Source organism: Megalobrama amblycephala, linkage group LG21, assembly GCF_018812025.1.
Source record: "Megalobrama amblycephala isolate DHTTF-2021 linkage group LG21, ASM1881202v1, whole genome shotgun sequence".
NCBI classification, from domain to species: domain Eukaryota; kingdom Metazoa; phylum Chordata; class Actinopteri; order Cypriniformes; family Xenocyprididae; genus Megalobrama; species Megalobrama amblycephala.
In genome coordinates, this window is record NC_063064.1 from 17,514,613 (window position 1) to 17,540,118 (window position 25,506).

The 25,506-nt window shown below is 37.3% G+C and overlaps 2 protein-coding genes across 2 annotated transcripts in view; both read left to right on the forward strand.

Moving 5' to 3' along the window:
* cntn2 (contactin 2) overlaps positions 1 to 18,257 on the forward strand; it is a 34,664-nt gene extending 16,407 nt beyond the window's left edge. The window contains exons 3-23 of the mRNA XM_048172828.1: positions 2,616 to 2,757; positions 3,817 to 3,992; positions 4,116 to 4,211; positions 4,332 to 4,544; positions 4,661 to 4,763; positions 4,899 to 5,080; positions 6,574 to 6,710; positions 6,981 to 7,110; positions 7,323 to 7,473; positions 7,604 to 7,731; positions 9,316 to 9,491; positions 9,953 to 10,073; positions 10,465 to 10,623; positions 11,695 to 11,844; positions 12,007 to 12,077; positions 12,233 to 12,467; positions 13,241 to 13,356; positions 13,741 to 13,927; positions 14,810 to 14,922; positions 16,261 to 16,429; positions 16,526 to 18,257. Coding sequence (XP_048028785.1) covers positions 2,616 to 2,757; positions 3,817 to 3,992; positions 4,116 to 4,211; positions 4,332 to 4,544; positions 4,661 to 4,763; positions 4,899 to 5,080; positions 6,574 to 6,710; positions 6,981 to 7,110; positions 7,323 to 7,473; positions 7,604 to 7,731; positions 9,316 to 9,491; positions 9,953 to 10,073; positions 10,465 to 10,623; positions 11,695 to 11,844; positions 12,007 to 12,077; positions 12,233 to 12,467; positions 13,241 to 13,356; positions 13,741 to 13,927; positions 14,810 to 14,922; positions 16,261 to 16,429; positions 16,526 to 16,629 — 3,059 coding nt within the window. The 3' untranslated portion in view covers positions 16,630 to 18,257. The remainder of the gene's footprint in view (positions 1 to 2,615; positions 2,758 to 3,816; positions 3,993 to 4,115; positions 4,212 to 4,331; positions 4,545 to 4,660; positions 4,764 to 4,898; positions 5,081 to 6,573; positions 6,711 to 6,980; positions 7,111 to 7,322; positions 7,474 to 7,603; positions 7,732 to 9,315; positions 9,492 to 9,952; positions 10,074 to 10,464; positions 10,624 to 11,694; positions 11,845 to 12,006; positions 12,078 to 12,232; positions 12,468 to 13,240; positions 13,357 to 13,740; positions 13,928 to 14,809; positions 14,923 to 16,260; positions 16,430 to 16,525) is intronic.
* Positions 18,258 to 20,459: 2,202 nt separating this feature from the next.
* Positions 20,460 to 24,022, forward strand: chia.1 (chitinase, acidic.1). Its single transcript, XM_048172829.1, has 12 exons — positions 20,460 to 20,503; positions 20,600 to 20,663; positions 20,782 to 20,811; positions 21,031 to 21,235; positions 21,364 to 21,420; positions 21,621 to 21,786; positions 21,868 to 21,992; positions 22,075 to 22,198; positions 22,280 to 22,462; positions 23,146 to 23,262; positions 23,350 to 23,476; positions 23,562 to 24,022. The coding sequence occupies exons 2-12, from the start codon at positions 20,639 to 20,641 to the stop codon at positions 23,768 to 23,770; spliced, it is 1,368 nt and encodes a 455-aa protein (XP_048028786.1). The 5' UTR covers positions 20,460 to 20,503; positions 20,600 to 20,638; the 3' UTR covers positions 23,771 to 24,022.
* The last annotated feature ends 1,484 nt before the right edge of the window (positions 24,023 to 25,506 follow it).

Genomic DNA, 25,506 nt, shown 5'->3' on the forward strand with positions numbered 1-25,506 from the left:
CCCTTGTCTAATGCCTTTCATAATGATAATGTTGGGACCGTGGGCTGGCATATGCAAATATTGGGGGCGTACACCCCGACTGTTACGCAACAGTCGGTGTTATGTTGAGATTCGCCTGTTCTTCGGAGGTCTTTTAAACAAATGAGATTTATATAAGAAGGAGGAAACAATGGAGTTTGAGACTCACTGTATGTCATTTCCATGTACTGAACTCTTGTTATTTAACTATGGCAAGATAAATTCAATTTTTCATTCGAGGGCATCTTTAAAGAAATTAGCAGAAATTTAAGTTTATACAAAAATTATACTTACCACCTATTTCAGAGACTTTTGTTCTTCAGCAAAACTGCTGACTGTTTCAACTACTTTTACTTTGACTACAGACTTTGTTTCCAGGCGGACAGGTGCAGCCAGCCAATCAGAGTGCAGTTTCTGCTTATGTTTGCTAGACCTATATTGCTCATTGTTCAGTTATAGTACATACACAACCATTCAAAAGTTTGGGGTCAGTATGATTCAGTACTCAGTGCAGTTTTTAAAAGAAGAATCTTTTACTGTATTTATTTGATCAAAAATACAGTAAAAAAGCAACATGGTAAAATATTACATCAAAGGGATAGTTCACTCAAAAATGAAAATTATGTCCGCCTCATCTCGTTTCAAACTGTTCGTCTATCTTTGAAACACAAGAGATTTCTGTCCCTCCTTTGACAGTCCATGCATACCACTTTGATGCGTCAAAAAGTTCATAAAGAGGAAGCTCAAGCATACTTCCTTGACATGCGAGAACCAATGAGGTTCATTCTGGTGTGTTACAAAGCACATTTGAGCTTCCACAAGAACCAATGAGGTTTGTTCTCGTGCATCAAGCAAGTACAGTTGAGCTTCTGTTTATGATCGCTGATCAATGTTTATATGTGCATAAAAGCCTAAATTTAATCTGCTCATCATTCTTCAGAAGAATTGGACTAAAACCACTCAATTCATACTTTTTTCATGATTCTTAAAAAATGGTAATTTATTTGAAATAGAAAGTCAGTGTAAACAGCAAAACTGTGTAATGGGCATGGAAAGGAACAAATAATGTGAAAATATACACAATTACTGTGTTTCAGTCTAGCCCACAGAAGTAACTACACATAGAAACTGTGATGATCTGTTGAGAGACTTCAGTGGAAAAGAACTTAAGTGGCAGTTTGGATCTATTTATCCCCATTACTGGAAGCAGCCAACACACCACTGAATTTCACTGCAATCTCAGAGCAGAAAACCTCCCAGGGAGCCAGTTCCCCTTCTCAACTCATCTCTCCTCCTCTGCCTCTCTCTTATTGCCCCAGATTCCTGTGGGTCTTACCAGAGCTGCATACACACACTCATTTGAACACGCACATGCATACATATACACGCCTGTGCATGTAGATCTCCAATGAATTTTAAATTACAAATTCATAAATCTAAGCATACACACAGTCACTGAACAAAAATCTTGATCTATTAAATTTTTAAAAGGTATTTTTGTCTTGTTTTAAGTATGTTTAAGAATAATGTTTTACTGGAAAACAAAATAAACCCATAAGATAAAACAGATAATTTCTTTTATATTTATATATATATATATATATATATATATATATATATATATATATATATATATATATATATATATATATATATATATATATATATATATGCTTTTCAGATGATTTTTTTTTCTTCTTAAAAATTCTGTTCTCTAATTTATTCATAAACCTTGTTCAAATTTGTTAGATTTATTTGCCAGTGGGGTAAAACATCTCTGAAAATCTCTGAAGTCTTAATGTATTATGCAATTCACTAAATATAAATCTATCTTGTTTTAAGGTTGTTTAGATATTTTTACTGGAAAACAAGACAAAAATACTGATTATTTTTTGTAGTACTCAAATCCATCACAAACTGCGTTTAATACACAGTCCCAAATCCATAAGAAACACCTATTTATTTAAGAGTAAAAAAAGCAAAATTACAAATGCAGATGTGCACACTGACAAGTTCCCAAATAATCCAAACTCATTCTTGACCCAGTTCATAATGCATCAGATGCGTTCACGGTTACCTGGAGACTTTACTGTATGTCTTCAAACTCCCCTGTTCCCCCCTCGTTCTGTCAAAATATCTGAGTGCATGCAATTATATCTGACAGCTTGTATCCCCTGCTGACTTTCCCCGGGTGGAGAACACTCCCATACTGAGTGCAAATACACTGTAGTTGTTAGGCACGCATGGCCCCCCGTATCTGTCTGTTTGGCACAGTACTCTAGCTGTCAAAAGAGGCAGTACAAAAGACCTGAGCATGACAAGACTACTTGAGATACATTACTCTCAAGGATATTTTACTATACCCTTGACTTTTATTTAGTGTGCTTTTAGTAGTTAATCATCTGGAGATATAACCAGAAGGTTGTTGGTTCAAACCCTTTAAAGAATGATCTTCAATGTAAAAAGGCCATTAACACTACAAGCTAGACTCCTGTTTTGTTTAAAAAAAAAAAAAAAAACTATTTTTTGGTTAAAATGTGACAATGTTTGTTGAAATGTTTCTCTCAGACAGTGTTTGTGTGCACTTTTTTTTGTAGGTGGGGATGTGTGTGTGTCAGGTCATGACAGTGGGCCGGTGTTTGAGGAGCAGCCATATAGTCTGATTTACCCTGAGGGGATGCCAGAAGGCAAGGTGACCCTGAGCTGCCAGGCTCGTGCCAGCCCTGCTGCTATTTACCGGTACTCAGATCAGATTTTTGTCACTTACACTTTATTGAACAAAACAGGACCTTTACTTACTGTACTTAGTATGACCTGTCCTTTAACAGACATTGTAGAAAGTATTTGTACAAAAATAAAGTATTTAAAAAATCGAAACATCCTTAAAACGAGATACGATTACTTCTGGATGATAAATACATTACAGTTAAAACATTTGCGGTGTTTATAAAACAAGTCTTATGTTCGGCAGGGGTGCATTTATTTGATCAGAAATGCAGCAAAAACAGTAATACTGTTAAATAATATTACAATTTAAAATAACTGTTTTCTGTTTTAATATATTTTAAAATGTAATTTATTCCTGTGATGTCAAATCTGAGTTTTCAACATCATTACTTCAGTCTTCAGTGTCACATGATGCTTCAGAAATCATTCTAATGTGCTGATTTGGTGCTAAAGAAACAATTCTTATTATTAGCAATGTTGAAAACAGTTGTGCTGCTTAATATTTTTGTTGAAACCATGATACATATTTTTCAGGATTCTTTGATGAACAGAAAATTTTAAAGAACAACATTTATTTTTAAAAAATAGAAATCGTGTATAATATTGTAAATGTCTTTATTGTTACTTTTGATCAATTTAATGCATCTTTGCTGAACAAAAGTATCATTTTCTTAAAAAAAAAAAAACTTACTGACCCCAAACTTTTGTAATGTAATTCTTTAAGATAATGAGACTTAAGTTTTTTAACTTTTTTCTCACAAATTTGTTCCTCATTGATTATGTATGCTTAAAAACAAAAAACAAAACAACAACTATTTGTCACTGGGGTATGAAAAATAAACCTGATTCAAGATATGTTCTCTGAAAAAATGTTTCAATATACAAGTTTGCTTCTCAAGAATTTTAAAAACTTATTTAAAAAACTTACTTAATTTAAAAATATATGTATTTTTAAATACATTGTCTGCAAAGTGTACTACTTGTTTGCCACTAATAAATAAATGATTGATTATCCACTTTTTGACAATCTCCTGGCTATTGAAGTTAGATCTCGTATGTGATTTCTCACAGGTGGCGTGTGAATGGCACTGAAATAGCATTTGTTGAGGATTCGCAGTACACACAGGTCGCAGGAAACCTTGTGATCAATAATCCTCAGCATGGGCGAGATGGTGGGTCATACCAGTGTCTCGCCATCAACCGCTGTGGCACCATTGTTAGCCGTGTGGCTAACCTCAAATTCGGCTGTGAGTACAACTCAAACAATTACTGTTGTCCAAGTGTGAAAATTAGGCCTTTCTGGATAAAAGCAGCTAGATGAAATTGCACACTACCACACTATTGTTGTGTGTTTTTTTTTGTTTTTTTAGATCTCCACGATTTCCCTCCTGAGAGCAGAAGCCCTCAGACGGTCCATGAGGGTATGGGAACCTTCCTTGCCTGCCAGCCACCAGCTCATTACCCAGGTATGCACACACACACACACTATCATTTAGCGAAACATTTCACTCTGTATTTAACCTGATCAGTATATTTATTTCCTCAAATGTTAATATTACATCTTGCATCCATTTGCTACCACCAAGCTTTGTCCTACCGCTGGTTCATCAACGAGTTCCCCAACTTCATCCAGCCAGAGTCGGGCAGATGGTTTGTTTCTCAGGTGACGGGTAACTTATACCTTGCTAATGCTAGAGCCAATGACACGGGCAACTATTTCTGCTTCACCACCATCAATATGGACATCAGCACCAAGAGCATCTTCAGCAAAGCCGTCCAGCTCACTGTTTACCCTGAAGGTTAGTTCAAAGCTCTGTTTCCCTCTGAAACATGAAACAAGCTCAGCTACTTGCTGTTATCAAAATGGCATTTTATAAAAATACATCTTATATCTTGTTTTTTCCCCTTGGTCCAGCAAACCCAAGGAAAGCCTCCCCGAATATCCGAGTGCGTTTTCCTGCTGAGACATACGCATTATCAGGACAAACTGCACAGCTGGAATGTTTTGCCTATGGCAAGTAAGTCCCCTTGAGCTCCCCACTTCCCTTCGGAGATCACTGCTACATCGGTTCAATATAATCCATAACTCAGTCAGCTATAAAAATTGAATGTTTTTGTGATCATTTCGCTCGCTCTTTACATTCCTCCCTCAGTCCCATTCCTAAAATCCGCTGGAGGAAGGTGGATGGGATTTTGCCCCCTAAGGTCGGAGCAAGTGCAGAAGGACCCATCCTAATTATTCCTGAACTGAATTTTGATGACGAGGGCATGTATGAGTGTGAGGTTTACAACTCAGAGGGCCGTGAGACACACCAGGGACGCGTCTCTGTGCAAGGTAGGCGTGACGTCAGAACTAGATTGATATTTTCTAAAAGATTTTCCTCTCATTACCTTTAGTAGAAGTTTGATGTGACATAAAACGTTGTGTATGAGTGTTGTTATTGTTAACTAAAACTGTTTACTGTTTAAAAATTGTTTTCGTTCATTGAAATAAAATAAAATATACACTGCCCTCCAAAAGTTTGGAAACACCCCTGGCAAAGTGTGGTTTTGGATGATATCAGCATAAATCCTTATCATTTTTTGGTGCAAATACATTAAAGTAACTTGCCATTATCATTGAATACCAGCAATAATAATTTTCATTTTGATTACATAATAATGGCAATATATACATGTCAAAGTCAGACATGCCCCTTTGCCAGCTGTAATGCCTGGTTACTGGTTTAAACTTGGCCCAGGTTTGTAAAAGATTTTTGGGTCAGCACACCTTAATGGCTTCAACAATTGATTGCCAATTAAGTTTAGAATACAATGAACCAATTAGAACCCAGTTTAGGTCAGATAGCTGCTAATGGTGGATATTTTGATGAAGTTTTTTCTATTTATAAACTGTTATATAATAAAATATGTTTTTGTAGTTTGTGTTGTCCCTTATAGGGCGTTTCCAAACTATTGGAGGGCAGTGTAAATATTAGATGAAAAACTTAAAGTGGCCTGTGGCATCTCTGCATAGAATTGATGTATAGCTAAGCTTTCTCCTTGCGTAACAGAGATTCGAGTTGCATTTCTTGATGCAGCGGAAGACTGGGTTAAGTGACAATGGTTTTCCAAAGTACTCCAGAGCCCATGTGATTATTTTTAACACACCAGCATGACAGTTTCTCAGACAATGCCATTTGAGGCCTCGAAGGTCACGCACATTCAACAGAGGTCCTGCCTTGCCCTACACGGACTAAGATTTATTTGGATTCTCTGAATCTCTTAACAATATTATGTATGGAAGATGGTGAAAGACCTAAATTCTTTGCAATCTTGCATTGAGAATTGTGATTTTTGAATTGCTTGACAATTTTCTTATGAAATTTGCAACAAAGTGGTGAGCCATCTTTGCTTGCAAAGACAGAGCCTTTAAAAGTAAAGAATGATCCTTCTATACCCAAACACAATACACTCACCTATCATTACCAATTCACCTGCTAATTGCGGAATGTCTCAAAACATAACTTGGATATTCTATAATCTTTTCACTTTTATTGTGCCTTTGTCCTTACTTTTTTGGAGTGTTGCAACCATCAAAATCAAAATTTGTTTATATTTACAAAATACAATTAAATTGCTCTGTGAAAACATTAGAAATATTTTCTTTATGCTTTTATCAGTTAAATAAAGGTTCAAAAGAATTAGCAAATCACAGATTCTTGTATGTAGTATGTACATATATAATAGTATGTATAAATAATACTAAAATAATACACGGGTGTATAAGAAATTAAATGAATACTTCATTATCTAATAAGCGTACTGATGTGTGTTCTTGCTTTCCAGCCCAGCCTGAGTGGCTTCAGGTCATGAGTGACTCTGAGGTGGAAATCAGTTCAGAGTTACAGTGGAGCTGTGCCGCTGCGGGCAAACCAAGACCCAGCATTCGCTGGCTCCGTAACGGACAGCCCCTCATCACACAGGTCAGCCATGTACACACACACACACGTAGCGACAGTGTGTGTTATCAGAAATGAACAGGACCTCTAGCTGTCAAGACTCAGACTGATATATGTTAACTCGTTTTTAGAAAACTCTTCATGTCTTGGAGGCAGTGAGATGTGACAATGAATAACCTGCTCATTATCTTTCTTCAACTGTTGGTAGATTGACAAGTGAAATGTTGTGTGGCCCTCTGCTGGCATTAATATGCATGTGCATCATGTCACTTACACAAACATACCTGTGTGCAGGACCGTGTGGAAGTGAATAACGGGCGTCTGAGGATCGGTAACCTCGCCCTGGAGGATTCTGGGATGTATCAATGTGTGGCTGAAAACAAACACGGCACCATTTACTCAAACGCTGAGCTCAGAGTTCAAGGTGAGCACAACTGAATCGCAACATGAAAACAAATCAGAATATTATTTCATAAACATTAACATGTTTGTCTTGTTATCTACCTTAATGCACTTCAGATCCCCTTCTGCCTATCCAGTCATGCCTGAACCCCAGTTATAGTATGATCTGTGTTTAAATCCTCTCTGTGTGGTTACCCATCTCCCTTCCTGCCCCGTCCTGTCGCCCTATTTCAGTCCAGGCTCCGGACTTCAGGTTAAATCCAGTGCGTAAGCTGGTCCCTGCTGCCCGTGGTGGACAGGTTAAAATGGAGTGTAAACCTCGGGCGGCTCCCAAACCCACTCTCTTCTGGAGTCGTGGCACAGAACTACTGACCAATAGTACTAGGTAATCCGGTATTTCAGTATTTCATTCCAGTGTTTCAAAGACCTCCTATATATTTCAAGGTTTGTGAGTTTGTTTGAAGATGCTTTGAGTACAGTGATCTCAAAAAGACCATATGATGAACTCTGTTCAGGATAACAGTCACTCCAGATGGCATTCTGTGGATCTTCAATATCAGTCGTGCAGATGAGGGGAAGTACACCTGCTTTGCAGAAAACTACCTTGGCAAGGCCAACAGCACAGGACACCTGTCTGTCAGAGGTAACATAACCTACTTTTTTGGTTTATCTATTTTAAAGGTCCTGCTGAAAAATCCAGCTAAAAGCTGGTTGGCTGGTCTTAGCTGGTTTAAGCTGGAAGTAGCTTGTTTTAACTGGTCTCCCAGCCTGGGTTAGCTGGTGTTCAGCTGGTTTAAGCTGGAAGTAGCTGGTTTTAGCTGGTCTCCCAGCCTGGGTTAGCTGGTGTTCAGCTGGTTTAAGCTGGAAGTAGCTGGTTTTAGCTGGTCTCCCAGCCTGGGTTAGCTGGTGTTCAGCTGGTTTAAGGTGGTCTCCCAGTCTCCTAGCTAACCAAAACCCCTCTAAAACCAGCTATGACCAGGCTGGGAGACCAGCTAAATATTAGTGCCAAACAGATAACCTGGCTGTGTGCTGAAGGATTGTGCAGAAGAGCTCAATGACGTCCTCTCAGACTTCTTTAACATCTCTTTTGAGCCAGGCTGTTGTCCCTACATGCTTTAAAGCTGCCACAATTATACCAGTCCCCAAAAACCATCTCCATCTGGCTTCAGTGACTACCGTCCTGTTGCACTGACTCCTATTGTCATGAAGTGCTTTGAACGGATAGTCATGCAACACATCAAAACCAGCCTACCTCCCTCCTTGGACCCCTTCCAGTTTGCATATTGGACGTACCGGTCCAGTGATGATGAAGTTTCTACTGCTCTTCACTTAGCCCTTTCTCACTTGGAAACAAAGGATTCTTATGTGAGAATGCTTTTCATAGACTTTAGCTCTGCATTTAACATCATTATCCCACAGCATCTAATACAAAAACTGGGCCTGAACACCACCCTGTGCAACTGGCTGTTGGATTTTCTTACTGGGAGACCACAGGCAGTTCGGGTTGGCAAAAACACATCCAGCACCATCACAATGAATACATGGATGTGTTCTTAGCCCCCTGCTTTTCACCTTGCTAACCCATGTCTACACACCAATGTACAGCATTAATCACTTAAATTTGCGGACAACACAACTGGGACACAACAGCGTCTCTATTTTCTCCGCAAACTTAAGGAAAGCCAGAGTTCTGTTACCCATTATGTGTTCATTTTATTGTGGCACCATTGAAAGCATCTTGACCAGCTGCATCATTGTGTGGTTTGGTAACTGCACTATCCACAACCAGAAAGCCCTGCAGCGCATAGTAAATACAGCAGAAAAGAATGTCCCTCAAGGATATTTATAATATCCGATTAACCCGGAAAGCAATGAGCATAGTGGGCGATTTCACCCACCCTTCACATGGCTTCTTTAGCCTTAAATGTGCAATATCACGTAAAACCAATAAACAGTGTTTTGTTATGGGGAAAGGTCATTAACGGTTAAGAAAAATCTTGACTTTTCTCGACACAACTAGACTAGTTGCAAGTAAACACCTTTTGTCATCTCTTTGTCTGCACATTCATTCTGCACATATCTTCTGTTATGCCTGAGTGCATTTTCAGCTTATTGATCTGCGTCTAAACCTTTAAAATGCTAATTTTAGTAGTCATCAGCATTTTATTGTGGATTCAAATGCGTTCAGTATATCAAGTTATGTTTTTCACCTTGTTCTGTCAAACAGATGCCACAAAAATCACACTAGCACCCTCTAATGCCGACATCAATCAGGGTGAAAATGTCACTTTGCAATGCCATGCATCGCATGACCCTACTATGGACCTCACCTTCACCTGGGCCCTCAATGGAGTTCTTTTGGACCTAGAGGAACCAAATGGACACTATCGGCGCATGGAGGGGGTGAGCACTTGGCATGAAAAAATGTTCAAAAACTCTAAATTGTAAACTTTTTTTTTTTTAATCTAAAAACAACTTAGAGCTCTTTAATAACTGCATAGCCGCTCTCTGACAACCACCCACAACACTTAGCAGGCAAATACCACTTAGACTTTCTTCATAAAATGTGAAAATCTAGTTATGTTCTTAATATTTAAAATTAGCAAGATTAGTAAAACCATCTGAATTTGTATTCCAATAGCAGCAGGCTCCTCTCACACTCTGAGATTAGCTCTAATAGGATTCACTTCAAAGTAAATCCCTTTTAGACATGATACAGTCCATTTTAAAATCCAAATCTGAAGCAACGACAGATTAGGAATATCATAATAATAAAAAAAAACATAATAAATGCTTTTATGAAGTTAAAGTGGGCTAATACTCCTTTCTAAGTTTACTTTTCTTTTCACTGTCACTCTATACAGAAAGAGACGATCGGTGACCTGGTGATTATGAGCGGACAGCTCAGTCATGCCGGCACATACACCTGCACGGCCCAGACGGTGGTGGACAGCGCGGTGGCCTCGGCCAAGCTAGTCGTGAGGGGTGAGGGCTTCCAGCTGGCTGAGCAGTGACAGAGACCTTATTAAAACTCAGTTTACCAGCCTGTGGCCTTTGGCTGTTTCACTGCCCAATTCTTGTGTTTTACCTCAGCTTGATCATTTTTGGCCAGGCAGCTCTTGGCACTCAGCCCTGTGAGAATTGATGAAATGTAGAGTCATGAAATATAAATTTAGCAGATCTATATCCTTGAGGTTTGGTTTCCATAAGCCTGTTTGATACAGATATATATATATATATATATATATATATATATATATATATATATATATATATATATATATAAAAAGAAGCCCCAAATACAACACTTTAATATGAATGTATGAAAAAACTGTTGTAGATTCTTTGGCAAAGCTGAACATTTCTCTCTTCATAGGCCCACCAGGACCTCCTGGAGGTTTAGTGGTGACTAGTGTCAATGACACATCGGTTGAGTTGAGATGGAGCCGTGGATATGACAACCACAGTCCCATTGGCAAGTATATCATCCTGGGCCGCTCGTCACAGACTCATGACTGGAAGAGGATGAGGACAGGTGAGGATATGAGTCTTTTAGGTGTCATGCAAACACAACAGCTGCATAATGTTAGAATTAACATTTTTGCATAATTATTTTTACAAGGATGCTTAAAATCAAGCATATGAATTATGAATTCATATATTCATCAGGGTTTCTCAAACTTTTTTGACCTTTTTCCCTCATTTGCATAAAGCATTGCAAATTATATAATCAAATCAGTCTTCCCACACTGTCAATCAACTTTGCAATCTTGCATTCTCAGCATGAACTTTTTAGATTTTGGTTAGATTTCGATTCACAAGCTTTAATTCGATTCTGTTCCGATTTCGATTCAGCTTGATTCGATGTTGATTAATTGTCGTGTGTATCAGGTACAGTACATGACAATATTTTTTCAAGGGAAAAAAAATATCTTAACTGATGATTTACATGGAACCCAAGTTGGTACATTACTATGATATTAAAGGTTAATATTAACTGATAGCCTACTTGCATTAAAATTACACATAAGGAAGTTTTTATAATTATAACTTTTTAATGATATAATTATATTTCTTCTCATTTTTGTCATATAAATATTTAAATAGTGGTTGTCATAAAAACATGACGGATTTATTCAAACATAAGTGAAATATTGAAGAACAGGTTAAGTGAAATACCGTGAATATGCAATATAATGCATGCGTTTAACAAAATGCTACTTTCTAGAGTTAATTTTTCTAGCTTACTATTGAGTTTATGGACATTGAATGGCTAAATGTAAAATGTAAATGTAACATTCATTCATCTGAAAACATCAGTTCGATCTTTTAGTCAAGATCGGATTCATCAAAATTAAAATCGTGAAATCAATATTTTTAACCCAGCCCTAGTTTTTGGTACCCTGATATTTTTTCTAATTTTTAATCCCTTTTTATTTCAGTCATTATTGCACCCACATCACTTATTTATTTATTTAAACTTTTTACTACCCCCTTGGCTATTTCATAAAAGCCATCCAGTTTGAGAAATTTATTTGTGTTATAGCATCATTCATGATGTCATCCTCATTGTTTGCCTGTCATTGTGTGCTAATGGTTCCTCCAGACCCTGCAAACATAGAAGGAAATGCTGAATCTGCACGTGTCATAGATCTTCGACCCTGGATGGATTATGAGTTCCAGGTTATTGCTAGCAACATCCTGGGAAGTGGAGAACCAAGCATGCCCTCCCAGCCTGTCCGAACCAAACAAGCAGGTCAGAACCATTACAAATTTGTTTGTGTTAAACAAAAATTAAACTGAATTAGAACCAAACTGACATAAAATATTAGTGTGGTTCCACATAGAAATATGTTTGGTAGATATTAGGGTATTATTTCCCACTATATAAGTTGGTTATTATTATTTTGTCTTGCAGCACCGACTGTGGCGCCCAGTGGACTTGGTGGAGGTGGTGGAAACCGTAATGAACTTATCATTACTTGGACTGTAAGTGACACGGTTGCTCTAATTGCATATAAGATTTGCTTTATACTATAATCTGTATATAGAGTTACTAACAGATTGTCGATCAATGTGTCTTTATTACTCAACCCTCACCTTCTGTTACATAAAAAAACAATTTCCTCTGGTATGAATTACAGCCCATGGTTAGGGAGTATCAGAATGGAGATGGCTTTGGTTATATCCTGGCGTTCAGAAAGCAAGGCATGCCAACATGGACGGTGGTGAGGGTGCCACATGTGGAGTCATCACGATATGTTTACAGCAATGAGAGTCTGTCAGCCTACTGCCCTTTTGAGGTCAGAATCAAGGCCTACAACAAGAAAGGAGAAGGTCCCTTCAGCCAGATTGCAGTAGTACACTCTGCAGAAGAGGGTGAGAAATATATTACGAAGGATTATATTTTGTGCAATTTTCATTATATTCTGATTAGACATTGCTTAACCACTAGAGGGCAGACAATGGAGAAACGTGTCAAAGAAACGTCTAAAAAGGTCATATAATGAGGAAACAAATTTTCCTCTGCCATTTTAGATAAGAGCATTTATTACATAGTGTGAGTTTATTGTGCTATGGAAGCATATTAACTTTCAGCACACAAAATTTCCTTGAAACAAAGCTGCAATAATTTCTTGCCCAGAAGTTCTACAATGTCATACAGATGACGCACAACCACTCACATTTACACATGAATGTTTAGTGTTCCGCTACTGAGGTAGTGAAAGTTAGAAACACAAGAATTGATAATAACAGTAAAATGAGAAAATACTCTAAACTGCTCTGTATATACGTTCAAAGTTTATTTTAACAAGGTCCCTCATCATTCGTAGAACCATTTGTGCGGCACAATTGAGCCTAGATTATTTTATGCACATGTCATAGTGTAATGTTGGCTTTGAAAAGAACATCAAACATGCAACTCGTGTGTAAGTTCAGCAATATGCACGTGAAGAGGGAGTTTACAGAATTCAAACCATCAGAGAGGGGGTGGAAAACGAACTAAATTATGACTTTTATTTGACAATTTTTTTTTTTTTTTTTACCAGCCTCATAAAATGAATTCAAAAGATTAAATGATGAACAAATGTATGATATCTTCACTTTAATGTCTCATAACTGATCATCTTTATTTTTTATGTTTTCCTCAGAACCTACCGTGTCCCCACGCAGGATTAATGCCACTGCTCTGACAGCTTTTGAGATTCAGGTGTCCTGGGACCCCATTCAACATCTGAACATTAATGGAGTTCTTCGGGGTTATGAGGTCAGTACAGATCATTCTTTTAATATCTGTCACATCTCTTTTTGTATTTGTATTTGGAATAATAAACATAAATAGCATGACAGAGTTGTTGGCCACCTGAGGTGGCACGTCAGGATATGTGAGCTTTGCCCGTTGAGTGAGCAACTAATAGAGATGCTGTTATCTCATTAGTTCCTTTTTATGAACAGCACATCTAGATCAGATCAAGGAACATTAAACACATTATTTAGATAAGACACCTCCTTTTAGATAAAACCATGCTTTGAAATTCACTGGTATCAAAGGGTATTTTTTGCAGTTTATATTTAATTAAATAGGCTAATACATGACAATAATTTTCATAATTTAATCAGGATTAAGATTGTATTCTTGCTCTGGTTACAGATTCGTTATTGGCGGCAACATGAACGCGAGGCAGCTGCGGACCGGGTGAGAACTGCAGGGCTTGAGAACACGGCACGTGTCACGGGTCTGAGGCCTAACACTCTTTATCACGTCACCGTATTGGCCTACAACAGCGCAGGCACTGGCCCACCCTCCCCGAGAACTACTGTCATCACCAAGAAACCTCGTAAGACCTCATTTTCGGGCTCAGGGAGCACTGGTAGCCTAGTTGAAATGTGATTTACATGGAGTAGAACATGTTACTGGAAACTTCTGGAACAACTTTCCTATCGATCCTCACTCAAACGCTACCTAGCCGGCACTTGATCGAACTTCAGCTTTGAAATGTGATTGAAAGAATGTCAGTTGGTGTTTTAACTTTGAAAGAATGTTGAAACAACGTTAAAAGAATGTTTAATGCTAAATGTTGTAAATAGGATTACAAAATACTTCTTGATTCTTGAAAGAAGACTTGATTCGATTTCCTAAATTTTAAATTCAACAGTGATTTAACCTTGATCCATGACATTAAATCGCTCATGAATAAAATTCCAACTTGGTACCCTTTATATCAGAGGGCAGTGGTTAAGAATGTTGTTCCAGGAAAAACAAAGGGTAATTCATGCCTAACTTGCATAAGTTAGTACCTTAATGGTGGAAAAGTTGAGAGAAGTAAAAGATCGTGTTGCATCACATCTCGTTGTCATGATATTTTGAGTTTTCTTAACTTTTCATACTGTAAGTTGCCATCTTTACAGTTGACTCAAAACTGCCTCTATTAATTTTCATCCTCCTCCATTGAAAAAATAAAGTGTCACTCGATCTGTTCATGTTGGTTGACCTACTTCTGAAGATTGCTGTTACTATCCGAGAAATTTAATAAGTTTGCCACTAAAAACTGATAACTAGAACAATCTGACACTTCCGTAACAGTTCAAATGCCACCAACAGTTCTGTATGTACTTCACAACTTGACATTTGCAATTCCTGTCAATGTCTTTGTCACTGAGAACTGTGTGAAAGCCAGTGTACTTTGTGGACTTACTTTTGCTCATATCTTCATTTCTAGCCCCCAACCGTCCTCCAGGTAATGTCTCATGGAAAGTTGATGGTTCTTGGGTTACTGTGAGGTGGGATCATGTTAAATCCATGGACAATGAGTCTGCTGTTCTGGGTTACAAAGTGAGTGACACAAAGTGCCACCGGACACTACAGCTATCTGTTTGTTGTGTACGTTTGTGTTGGATCACCTGTCAGCGTCTGTATGTAATCAGAATATTTGCTCAGATTCAGTCATTTCAATCAAAAGCAAGATATCATAAGGTATCATTTCATACCTCTGAGGTAAGAATTTAATAAATGGCGTCCTAATATCACGTGAGAAGAGAACACGTGTTGTCTCTTATGGAAAACAAGACTACCAACCCTATGTGCTTTTTAACGGTGAATAAACATTTAAACCAGTTGTGTATATCTCATATCTGATTTTCCTGTTGAAAAAAAACAGCTTATCGTATCTTTTGAAGCATAGCAGCTGGTTTAAGCAGGTTTATGCTGGTCCTTAGTTGGTCATGAGCTGGTTTAAGCTGGTCAAGTACTGGTCCTAAGCTGGTCCTAAGCTCAGGACCAGCTTTAACAGCTCATGACCAAATAAGGACATCTCAAAACATACCTAACCAGCATATGCTGGTTTTTTCAACAGGTATTGGATTTAGGTCGTCTTTTGTCAAGATTTCTATCAAGAGAACATTTACAGATTCTCAGATCTATACCTTAAAAGTCACTACAAGAGTCTGCCAAGTACATACATGTTTTGGTTTACTATTTTAAGTTAAAATTTCCAAAATGTAAACATTTGCATGTTCACTGTTCTCCACAGTGAAACTCTCCATTAGGATATAGTTCATCAAAGTAACTTCTATCAGAAAATAACCTGTAAATCTAACTTTGCTCTTTATTTGGAGATTAATGTCTTGTTATGACTCTTGATGTCTAAGGTAGATTTGAGAAGAAACTCAAATTGTCTCATGTTAAACTATGAAAGACAGAAATGAGAGTCAGTTCAATATGTAAAATGAAAAACTGGAAGTGTTTACATTTAATAGCTGTTTATTTATGTTTTTTTTTAAAATTAATTTCAGTTCCTTACAGAACTTTTGTAAGCACAATTGCGGAATATATAAAGATCTTTATATAAAGTTGGACATGTATCTAACTCTATACAACTTTATCCGCATACATACAGTGCACTCGCCTAGGGCGATATATAATATATAGCAAATCTCAATTGCTTGATTATTTGTATGGTCACAAAATGTTAACTATATTTTTGCCCAGCTGAAGGCATGAAGATATTAAGATGATATAAAGATTAACATCATGATTTTCTCTAAAGCTGCTTTTGAAACCTTGTGTATTGTGAAAAGTGTTATACAAATAAATTTGACTTGCTACACTGCTGTCTTGAGAATTTAATTTTCTTGTTTTTGAGTACAAATTGATACTATATTATTTGTGCAGGTCCTTTACAAGCATGAAGGGCAGTCTGCCTTGAAGATACTAGAGAAAAGCAAGACCTCCATCAGACTGCCGCTACCCAAGGACAATGGTTATGTGGTTTTGGAGATCCGCTCTTGGGGAGATGGAGGAGACGGAGCAGCCCATGAGACCATAGTGTCTCGAGACTCAGGTATGTGGTACGAAGAGTAGTTATGAGTACTGGTTTTAGTAAAGGAACTCAAGAACTAGTGTTTAAGTACTAAATATGTGTGTGTTTGATCCACAGGCACTGGAATGATGGTCCAGAAAAGCGCTGGCACTTCAGGACCCCTCTGCACGTCTGTTCTGGTGGTCACTGCGCTCGTTTTCATTGGCTCGTCAGGACTGTGATGTTAGCCAATGATGAGGCATTTCTTATTAATATCACAGAGAATGGAGCAGGTTTTCCTCAGAAGGGGCTGGGCTGTGGGTGGTGGGGGTTTTGATGAGGGACGTCAGAATGGTTGCGTGGGGTGTAAAGTTTTCGAAATTTTGAGAGGTAGAAGATTCTTTTGTATAAAAAGGCTTTTTTACAAGGATGACTGCTCATTGTGGAATACCAAGAGAGTTGTTGTGGAAGACTTTTTGATTGTGTTTTAATTTTAGACGCTTGCCTTATGGAAACTCAAACTTGACTGGTGGTCTTGTCAGCATTTGGTTGTAGTTTCTAAAATCCAGCAACAGCTCTGACTTGTTGATTTCCTCATAGGTGTAAATACACATAGATGTATTGGTGACATTCCATACTGGATAAAACAAAACCTTTTTTAATACTTTGTTGCTACTTCATGGCAGCATGTGGACTGCAAAATGATCCAAATGAGTGTTTACCTTTTTTATTTATTCTTTTCATTTTTTGTGACAATGTCATTGGAAGCAAGAGCGGATCATGATTTTTATTAACAGTGTTTTGTATCTGTGTCGAATGATTGTAGCATTCTGCCTTTCCCTCAGTGTTCTAGTTTTTAAAGATGAAAGGTCTCATGAACACAGCGGTACAACAGAAGCTGATTTTTGTGTTGTTAAAGTGGGCTTGGCTTGCCAAAGTTATCGCTCTGTTATCTCATTCATTATTATTATTGCTTTTTTTCCTCAAGGCTTGCATAAAAATGACGTCCATGGGCTGTTACTTTCTTTCTTGGCACATTACAAAACACTGGACATTGATCAATACTGAAGATAACATTCATGGACAAACTAGTTAATTATTATCCTATAATATCATCATTTATTATAAGGTATTGTTTTCTTCCAAGGACTGAATCATTGTCTTGGAGGCTGCCACTAATGGTGGAATCCTTATCATACAGGTTCCATTGGGCTTAAGGAATTAGGAAACGTATGGCTAACATTAAATTATGTTGGTCCTAGTGAGGGTTCTGGGGGTCTGGGCTCTGTTTGGAGTGTTTGGATGCCCCTGACAGTCTGAGGTCCCAGGACACTTGCCTGGTCCAGCTCTGCCTTTAAAAAAAACAACATAGACATAGATTTTTTTTCTCTTATTTATGTTAATATTATTATTTTTTAATTAATTAAGACTAAAAATTCTTTCAATACTGTGGCATCAACTAATAAAGTACAAACTGAAATGCACTTTCAGTGTAGCAGGTCAAATCTGACAGTATTTAAAATCATTCCATGTGCATAATTCTACAGTTCTTTAAAGTTTTTGCATCTAATTTCAGTCTTATCAGAAATCAAGAAGGTAAAATGTCTGATTTATGCTTGAATTTTGTATATATTTCTTTCTTTTCTCTCCTCTGCATTGCTTTCTATTAGTGCCTGTTCAACAGGGTGATTTTCCTTGTAATTATATATATTTTTTCTATTTAATGTATTTAATTTTCTATTGTTTTCATTGAGTTGTTACTGTAAATATTGACATTTTCTGTGTCTGAGGATAGTTTGAGCTCCTTTAAAGGGTTAGTTCACCCAAAAATGAAAATTCTGTCATTAATTACTCGCCCTCATGTCGTTCCACATCCATAAGACCTTCGTTCATCTTTGGAACACAAATTAAGATATTTTTGATAAAATCTGACTTTTTAACGCTTTCAGATGCCCAGAAAGCTACTAAAGACATATTTAAAACAGTTCATGTGAGTACAGTGGTTCAACCTTAAAGGTGCTAAAGAGGTTCTTTTTGTCGACTGAGAAACCAAAACTCGGAACACGAGTGTTTACCACCGGCATTCGTTGTGTCGTGTTAGTGGATTCATTATGTCGGACTCACCGCAGGTAACTCATAATCTGCAGTTGTTATTCCTGTCTCCTGACAAAAACATTGCATGCGGCGCCTGTGGAGTGTGGAAAGTTACTGGAGCGCGCAACCGCGCTCGTCTCTCACAAGGAACGTCACGGCAGTGATTGACAAGCCAGAGGGCCAATCATCGCGTAAACGATTGGCTGATGTTTTTAAGGCCCTACCTCGTGCACAGATGATGTATATTAATATTATTCCTTTCAGTGCACCTAATAAATAGTCTTTTATCAGTTAGTAAAGACAGTTTCAAGTAATATTGCAAAAATGTATAAAACAAAACATCCTCTTTAGCACCTTTAATGTTATGAAGCGTTGAGAATACTTTTTGTGCGGCAAAAAAAAAAAAAAAAAATAGCGACTTTATTCAACAATTTCAAAACACTGCTTCATGAAGCTTTCGAAGCTTTACAGTTCTTTTGTTTCGAATCAGTGGTTCGGAATTAAACTGCCAAAGCCATGCCCCCCAGTGGTGAACCATTGAAATTTCGAAACACTAAATGACATAACAAAGCCTTGTTTATTGTTGAATAAAGTCGTTATTTTGGTTTTTTGGCGCATAAAAAGTATTCTTTTCACTTCATAACATTAATGTTGAACCACTGTAGTCACATGAACTGTTTTAAATACGTCTTTAGTAGCTTTCTGGACATCTGAAAGTGTTAATTATCTTGCTGTCGATGGAGGCCTCACTGAGCCGTCGGATTTCATCAAAAATATCTTAATTTGTGTTCCGAAGATGAACGAAGGTCTTACAGGTGTGGAACGACATGAGGGTGAGTAATTAATGGCAGAATTTTCATTTTGGGGTGAACTAACCCTTTAATTTGTTTTTTACAGCTTCTCTAACACCTTCTTTATAATTATATCCAATAATTTCATATTTTGTCCGTGGGATTTTAACTGTAAATTATGATTCATGATCACTCAGTGGAATTTAAAACACTTTTAGCCAAAAGCTGTGACACATAGCAGCATCATCAGTAGCTCTTTAGTGGTTCTAGTCCCAAACTCTAGTAGCAGTCAGGTAAATGTCACACTTTCTGAATGTAGACGCACTCAAAATTCATATTAGGACTATGAAACCAAAACTAGTGTGCTTGCATCTGTTTTGTACTTCTCTTTCAAGTGATTTTTAATTGCATTACGAGTGCACTATGTACAATTCCACGACTTTCTTTTCTCTCATCGTTTCCTTAATTTCTGAAATCATTGCTGTGTTTCACGTTGTGCAGTTTGCCCTCTTGTGTTGAATCAGGGCTTTGTCGCCCACAGCTCAGCAAACTATGTTACAAAATGGCTGTATGTGAGCTTACATGAGTCGATTGACACACTAGCAGTTTCACTCTGAAGGTAACTCAGGTTGTGATGTCAAGTTGTCTCTTTGAACTACCATGTACCCCAGTTGTTGTAAAGGTTGAACCTGTCCACTGTGGACTGAATGTGAATAATGCAGCACTTGTAAATATTCTTCAATAAAAAACATTTTGACTGTATTTGAAGAAACATTCGGTTTTTATTGGATTTGGGCGTAGTGCATGCATGCATTCACGGCTGACTAAGATATACCATACTTTATATTAATAAAAACCTCCATGTATACTTATATCAACATGCACAGATTCCTAGATGCCTGTGTAAGCTTACATGAGCATACTTCTGCCTATTCAGTCTTAATATAAGAAACAAATATGTTCACATCTGAATATTTTTATGTATTGTTACTGTAATTGAGGGAATACACTTTATATAATTCTAATTCTGTCTATTAGCCCATAATAACCTCAAAGATAATACCTCCTTACCGTAATGTACCAGTTATATGACTCGTTATTAATTTTATTGCCCAATTCTTGTGAAGTTAGCACTTATCACCTGTACTTTGGAACTATTAATAATGTATAAGTATACATGATCATGGACAGGTTTTCACCAAACTGCCTATTCTCAGTGCAGCTGACACAGGTAAAGAGACCAGCTTTCCTGTTTCATTCATCTCTTTATAAATAATATTTACATGCACACGCTATGGCAAAACTTGACATTTGTTGCATTTTACAGCTCTGTTTCTGAAGAATACTGGTTTGGATTAAGACCAAAATGGCTAAATTAACTCTTTTAGCAGGTATGTTGCATATATATTGAAGTTCATTTAATTTTAATTTGATTTGTAAAGACATTTATTTACTATAAATAATATGTTAGTTTATTTCTTATGCATAATCATGTTGTCTTTTGCATAGGACTGGGCATCTTGCTTACATTACAGATTGGTAAGGACCTTCAGTAACTTTTTCACTACCCCAAATATCTATGTCAAACATATAGCCTATAAATTATTCATAATAAATATTCCTGAATGATGAATAGGATGTATTTAGGTTGATTGGGACACTTTTTCCAAGTCATCTCAATAGCAAAAAAGTGTCCCAATCACCCTTATAACAAAAAATAAGACTGCGAGATGTTAATAATATCATAATTTCTGATAGTGGCCTCTACAAAGCTGGTGTGCTACATGACCAACTGGTCCCAGTACAGACCTGGCAATGGGAAGTTCACGCCAGACAACATTGATCCGTTCCTCTGCACTCATGTGGTCTATGCTCTGGCAAGCATCACCTACACTAATGAAATCACGACCGTCGAATGGAATGATGAAGTGCTGTACAAGTCACTCAATGACCTGAAAAGAGTGTAAGCAATATACAATATACACAATAAATTATAAACCATAATTGCACAAATGAATTCATCCATTTTTGAGACTGCAATTGAACAGTTGAACCAATCGATTTCATATTGTTTGAAATTTTTTTATATAGAAATCCTGCATTGAAGACCTTGCTGTCTGTTGGAGGATTGGTCAATGGCGTGAGTCCGTAAGTTGAAAACGATATACATCTATGCAAGTCATAAATAATATGACTTAACACTATAATGTGAAGTAAAATACACAAAATAATAATTATATGAGCAGAATATTTTTTAAATTCATTCCAATAAAACAATCATTTTAATATTATTTAATAATGTTTTCGTTTTTCAAATAGTTTGTACTGTATGTCTCTCTGCAATTCAGATACATTAATGTGGTGGCAACTCCAGAGAACCGCAAGGCTTTCATCAGATCAGCATTGGTGTTCCTGCGTCAACATGAATTTGACGGTATGGACATTGACTGGCAGTACCCTGGTCACAATGGCAGCCCACCAGATGACAAGCAGAGGTTTACTACATTCATCAAGGTGAGAAGACTAGAATGTCAATATGATAATTTCCATTGATGAAGCATATGACTTTGGGTCTGACCATGTGGAATTTCTCAGGAACTGAGAGAAGCTGTTGAACAGGAGGCCATAGACACGAAGAAAACTCCTCTGGTGCTCTCAAGCAAAGTGTCCGGCATCAGGTCCACTATTGAAAAAGCTTATGAGATCGCTGAAATTTCAGGGTAAGTTTGGTAGTTTCATCAAGATACAATAACATCCATCTATGAAAAGTTTTTTACTTTCTCCTTCTTTCTGTCATTACAGTTTGTTGGACTTCTTGAGCATCATGTCGTATGACTACCATGGCCACTGGGACCTCAAGACAGGGCACAACAGCCCACTTTTCCGCAGCTCCATTGACAGTGGAAGCGTCATTCACCACAATATCGTAAGCTCAAAACCCATAAATTAAAAAATCCATCATATGTAATCTGAGATCTCTTAACACATTTGTTTTTCTATTAATTAGAACTCCTCTGTGGCTTTCTGGCTCAGCGGTGGAGCCCATGCTGACAGGCTGCTTCTTGGCTTCCCCACATATGGACGCACATTCTTGCTCTCCACTTCACAAACAGGTCTCGGGGCCCCGGCCAGTGGCCCTGCTGATGCCGGCCCCTACACACGCGAAGAAGGCTTTTGGTCCTATTATGAGGTTTCAACAAGCTACTTTTAACTTTGATCTAAAACAAGTATTCTCAACTGGGTTTACTTCAGAAAAATACTTTAAGTTACTTACTTTAGGTGGCACTAAAATCGCCACCAGTTTGTAAACTATATTATTTTATATACAAATATTATATATTTTTAAGTGAACTACTATCAAGGTCAGTGGTTTTTACACAACCATTAGTTCTGGCCATTAGTGACTCTTTCTGCAGGTTGCATTGATACACCAGCAGGTGGCGACAAGTGACTATTCAAAATTGTGTGAACTAACGATTCAGTGACTCACTCATCAAGATGAGTCATTGAATCATTCACTCAAACAATTTGTTTAAGAACACTGAATCTTTTAGAAACAAAACAGGTGATTTTATTTATAAGTTGTTGAATCAGTCGCTCAACCAATTTGTGCAAAAACACTGATTCATTCAAGAACACCATTACTTTGTTACTCAGCAACTGTGCTGTGTGCGTTTTTTTAACTATTTCCATTGATGTAGCAGAAATAGAAAAAGTTACTAGCAATATGAGTGTGTGGTTTTTAAATGTGTCTTGAATTGAAAATATTTTATGCTCTCGGCAGCCAGTAATTTACCACTGAAAACACTGTAAATGGCACAATCTATGTAAACTTTGGGAGACAAAAGGTAATGAGTGTTGTTTGGTTTGCAGATTTGTCCCATGGAATCAAGTGTCACTATTCACTGGATCGATGAGCAGATGGTGCCCTATGCAGTTCAAGGAAAGGCTTGGGTCGGATTTGACAACCGTGAAAGCTTTACAGCTAAGGTAAATCAACTGCTGTTTTCCGGAATTTAACGTAATGTGATGTTTGGTGAACTTCCAACAAATTTTTCTTAATATTTGCTTTAACAGGTACAATACCTTAACTCCTTAAACTTGGGCGGAGCCTCAGTGTGGACTTTGGATTTAGATGATTTTGCTGGCCGCTTTTGTTACAATGGAGCTTACCCTCTTGTCAACCATTTGCGCAACTCACTTGGTAAAAACTTTAAACCATAAAGAGCATAATATTTATTCTGTCTTCTGTTGTATGTTTTAATGTGATGCTATATCTCTTTTCAAAGGTTTTCCACCCAAGCCCACCACTACACCACGTCCCACCACGACCGCTGACCCCGTCGCCTCTTTCTGTGTTGGTAAACCAGATGGGCTGTACCCCAACCCTGCTGACGAGACCACTTACTTCCATTGTTTCCGTGGAAACACATACCTGCAGAAATGCCAGCCTGGTCTGGTCTTTGTTGACGCTTGTAAATGTTGTGATTGGCCTTGAGCGCAAGTTCAGATCTGCTCTTCCTGTTCAATAAAGCTGTCTAGGAGACTCCTATTGTTGTGATGTACCTCTTATTTCAACTATCTAATGCTCATCATTTGAAAAAAAAAAAAAAATGTATGCATAGCTGTGTGGAGTTGTCACGGTCATATTTTTCAAGTCATAATGTCCTGTTCAATACAGACTAGTTTTCTCTTGTTGTGTGGTGTCCTCTTTTTGCTTTAATTTTCAATAAAAAAATATTTAAAGTAATCTGACTTAACTCTTCTTTAAAGTGATCATCTAAAATAGTGACAGACCTTATGTATGAATAGCTTTATGAAACTGAAGTTTCACAAATAAGGATTTTATAGACAGGACAGGTAGGAAGGACAGAAGTATCATCATTCATATTATGTGCACCACCCATCAGGCACATCTTCAACCAGTTTTCTCCAAAAATAATCTTAATTTTTTTATGAGAATAAGTCATTACCAGTATTTTAATGCATTATCAATTTGTGTATTGCAAACAGTAAAGTAGAGTTTCTGTCTGACTCCTAATGAATATAATGTACAGTAAACTGTACATGTTCTCAGATTTGTAAGGTCCCACTGTGCCCTCTGGCATAATTCTGCTTACCAAAGTAATTTGAAGAGTACAGTTATACATTTACAAATTAGCCTGCCATGTCATAAAGACCCACTGTTCTGATAATATTACACAACCATAAAGACTCTTATATTGCAGCTGAGCTGATAAACTACCGGCAGATATCTGGGACACTTGATTTGACACAAGATTAGATACATTTTTCATGCCAAAAATTGGTATACACACATTTCACATAATATGGTCCTTTTTTTATCTGACATTCCAGTAAATCCTCATGCAGTTGTCTTTGATCATTATTTCAGTGGCAAAATAAATTGTTTAATAAAGAATATGTTGTAAATGTGTAATTAATCAATTAACCATCGTGGTAAACTAATAATGAGCAATATATATATTTTTACAGCATTTGTGTCACGGACACACAGACGAGATGTACAAATCCAAGTGCAGCATTTATTGTAGGGTAATCCAAAGTCGTATAGCCACAAAACAGGCAAGGGTCAAACGCCACATAAACAGTCCACAAAAAACAGAAAGCCAGCGGTACAAAAGTGAACGTAACATAAATGTAACAAACCACAAACAAGGACAGAAACAACTGAGACTAAATAGACAGAACTAATGAGCAAACACAAAACAGCTGGGTGCAATGACATGGGATAACGAGTCCAGGAGGTGAGTATGGGAAATGAAGTCCAAAGCAGTGAAACAAGAGTCCATGTTGGAGTGCCCTCTAGTGGCTAAATGGGGCACTCCAACTCATGATCATGACAATTTGTTAATGTTAGTTAATAAAACATATTGCTGTTCATGTTAGTTCACACAGTGCATTAAGTAATGCTAACAGATACAAAAAAAAATATGAGATTGGAGGAAAAATAATAAGTCAATTTTGCTCCCAAAAATATTTGCTAGAGAATGTAAAAGCACTGACAAATAATTTTTCCTCCATCTCATATTTTTTTCCTTCACTCATATTTTTTTCCCACCACCATGTCCCTTAAGGGGCTTCGTAGTCCTTAGTTCATGTTAACTCATGTGATTGTAACTAGTGTTAACAAATGAAACCTTATTGTATAGTACAATCATATTTAAACTTACACCATTCAAAAGTTTGGGCTCAGTATATGTTTTTAATGTT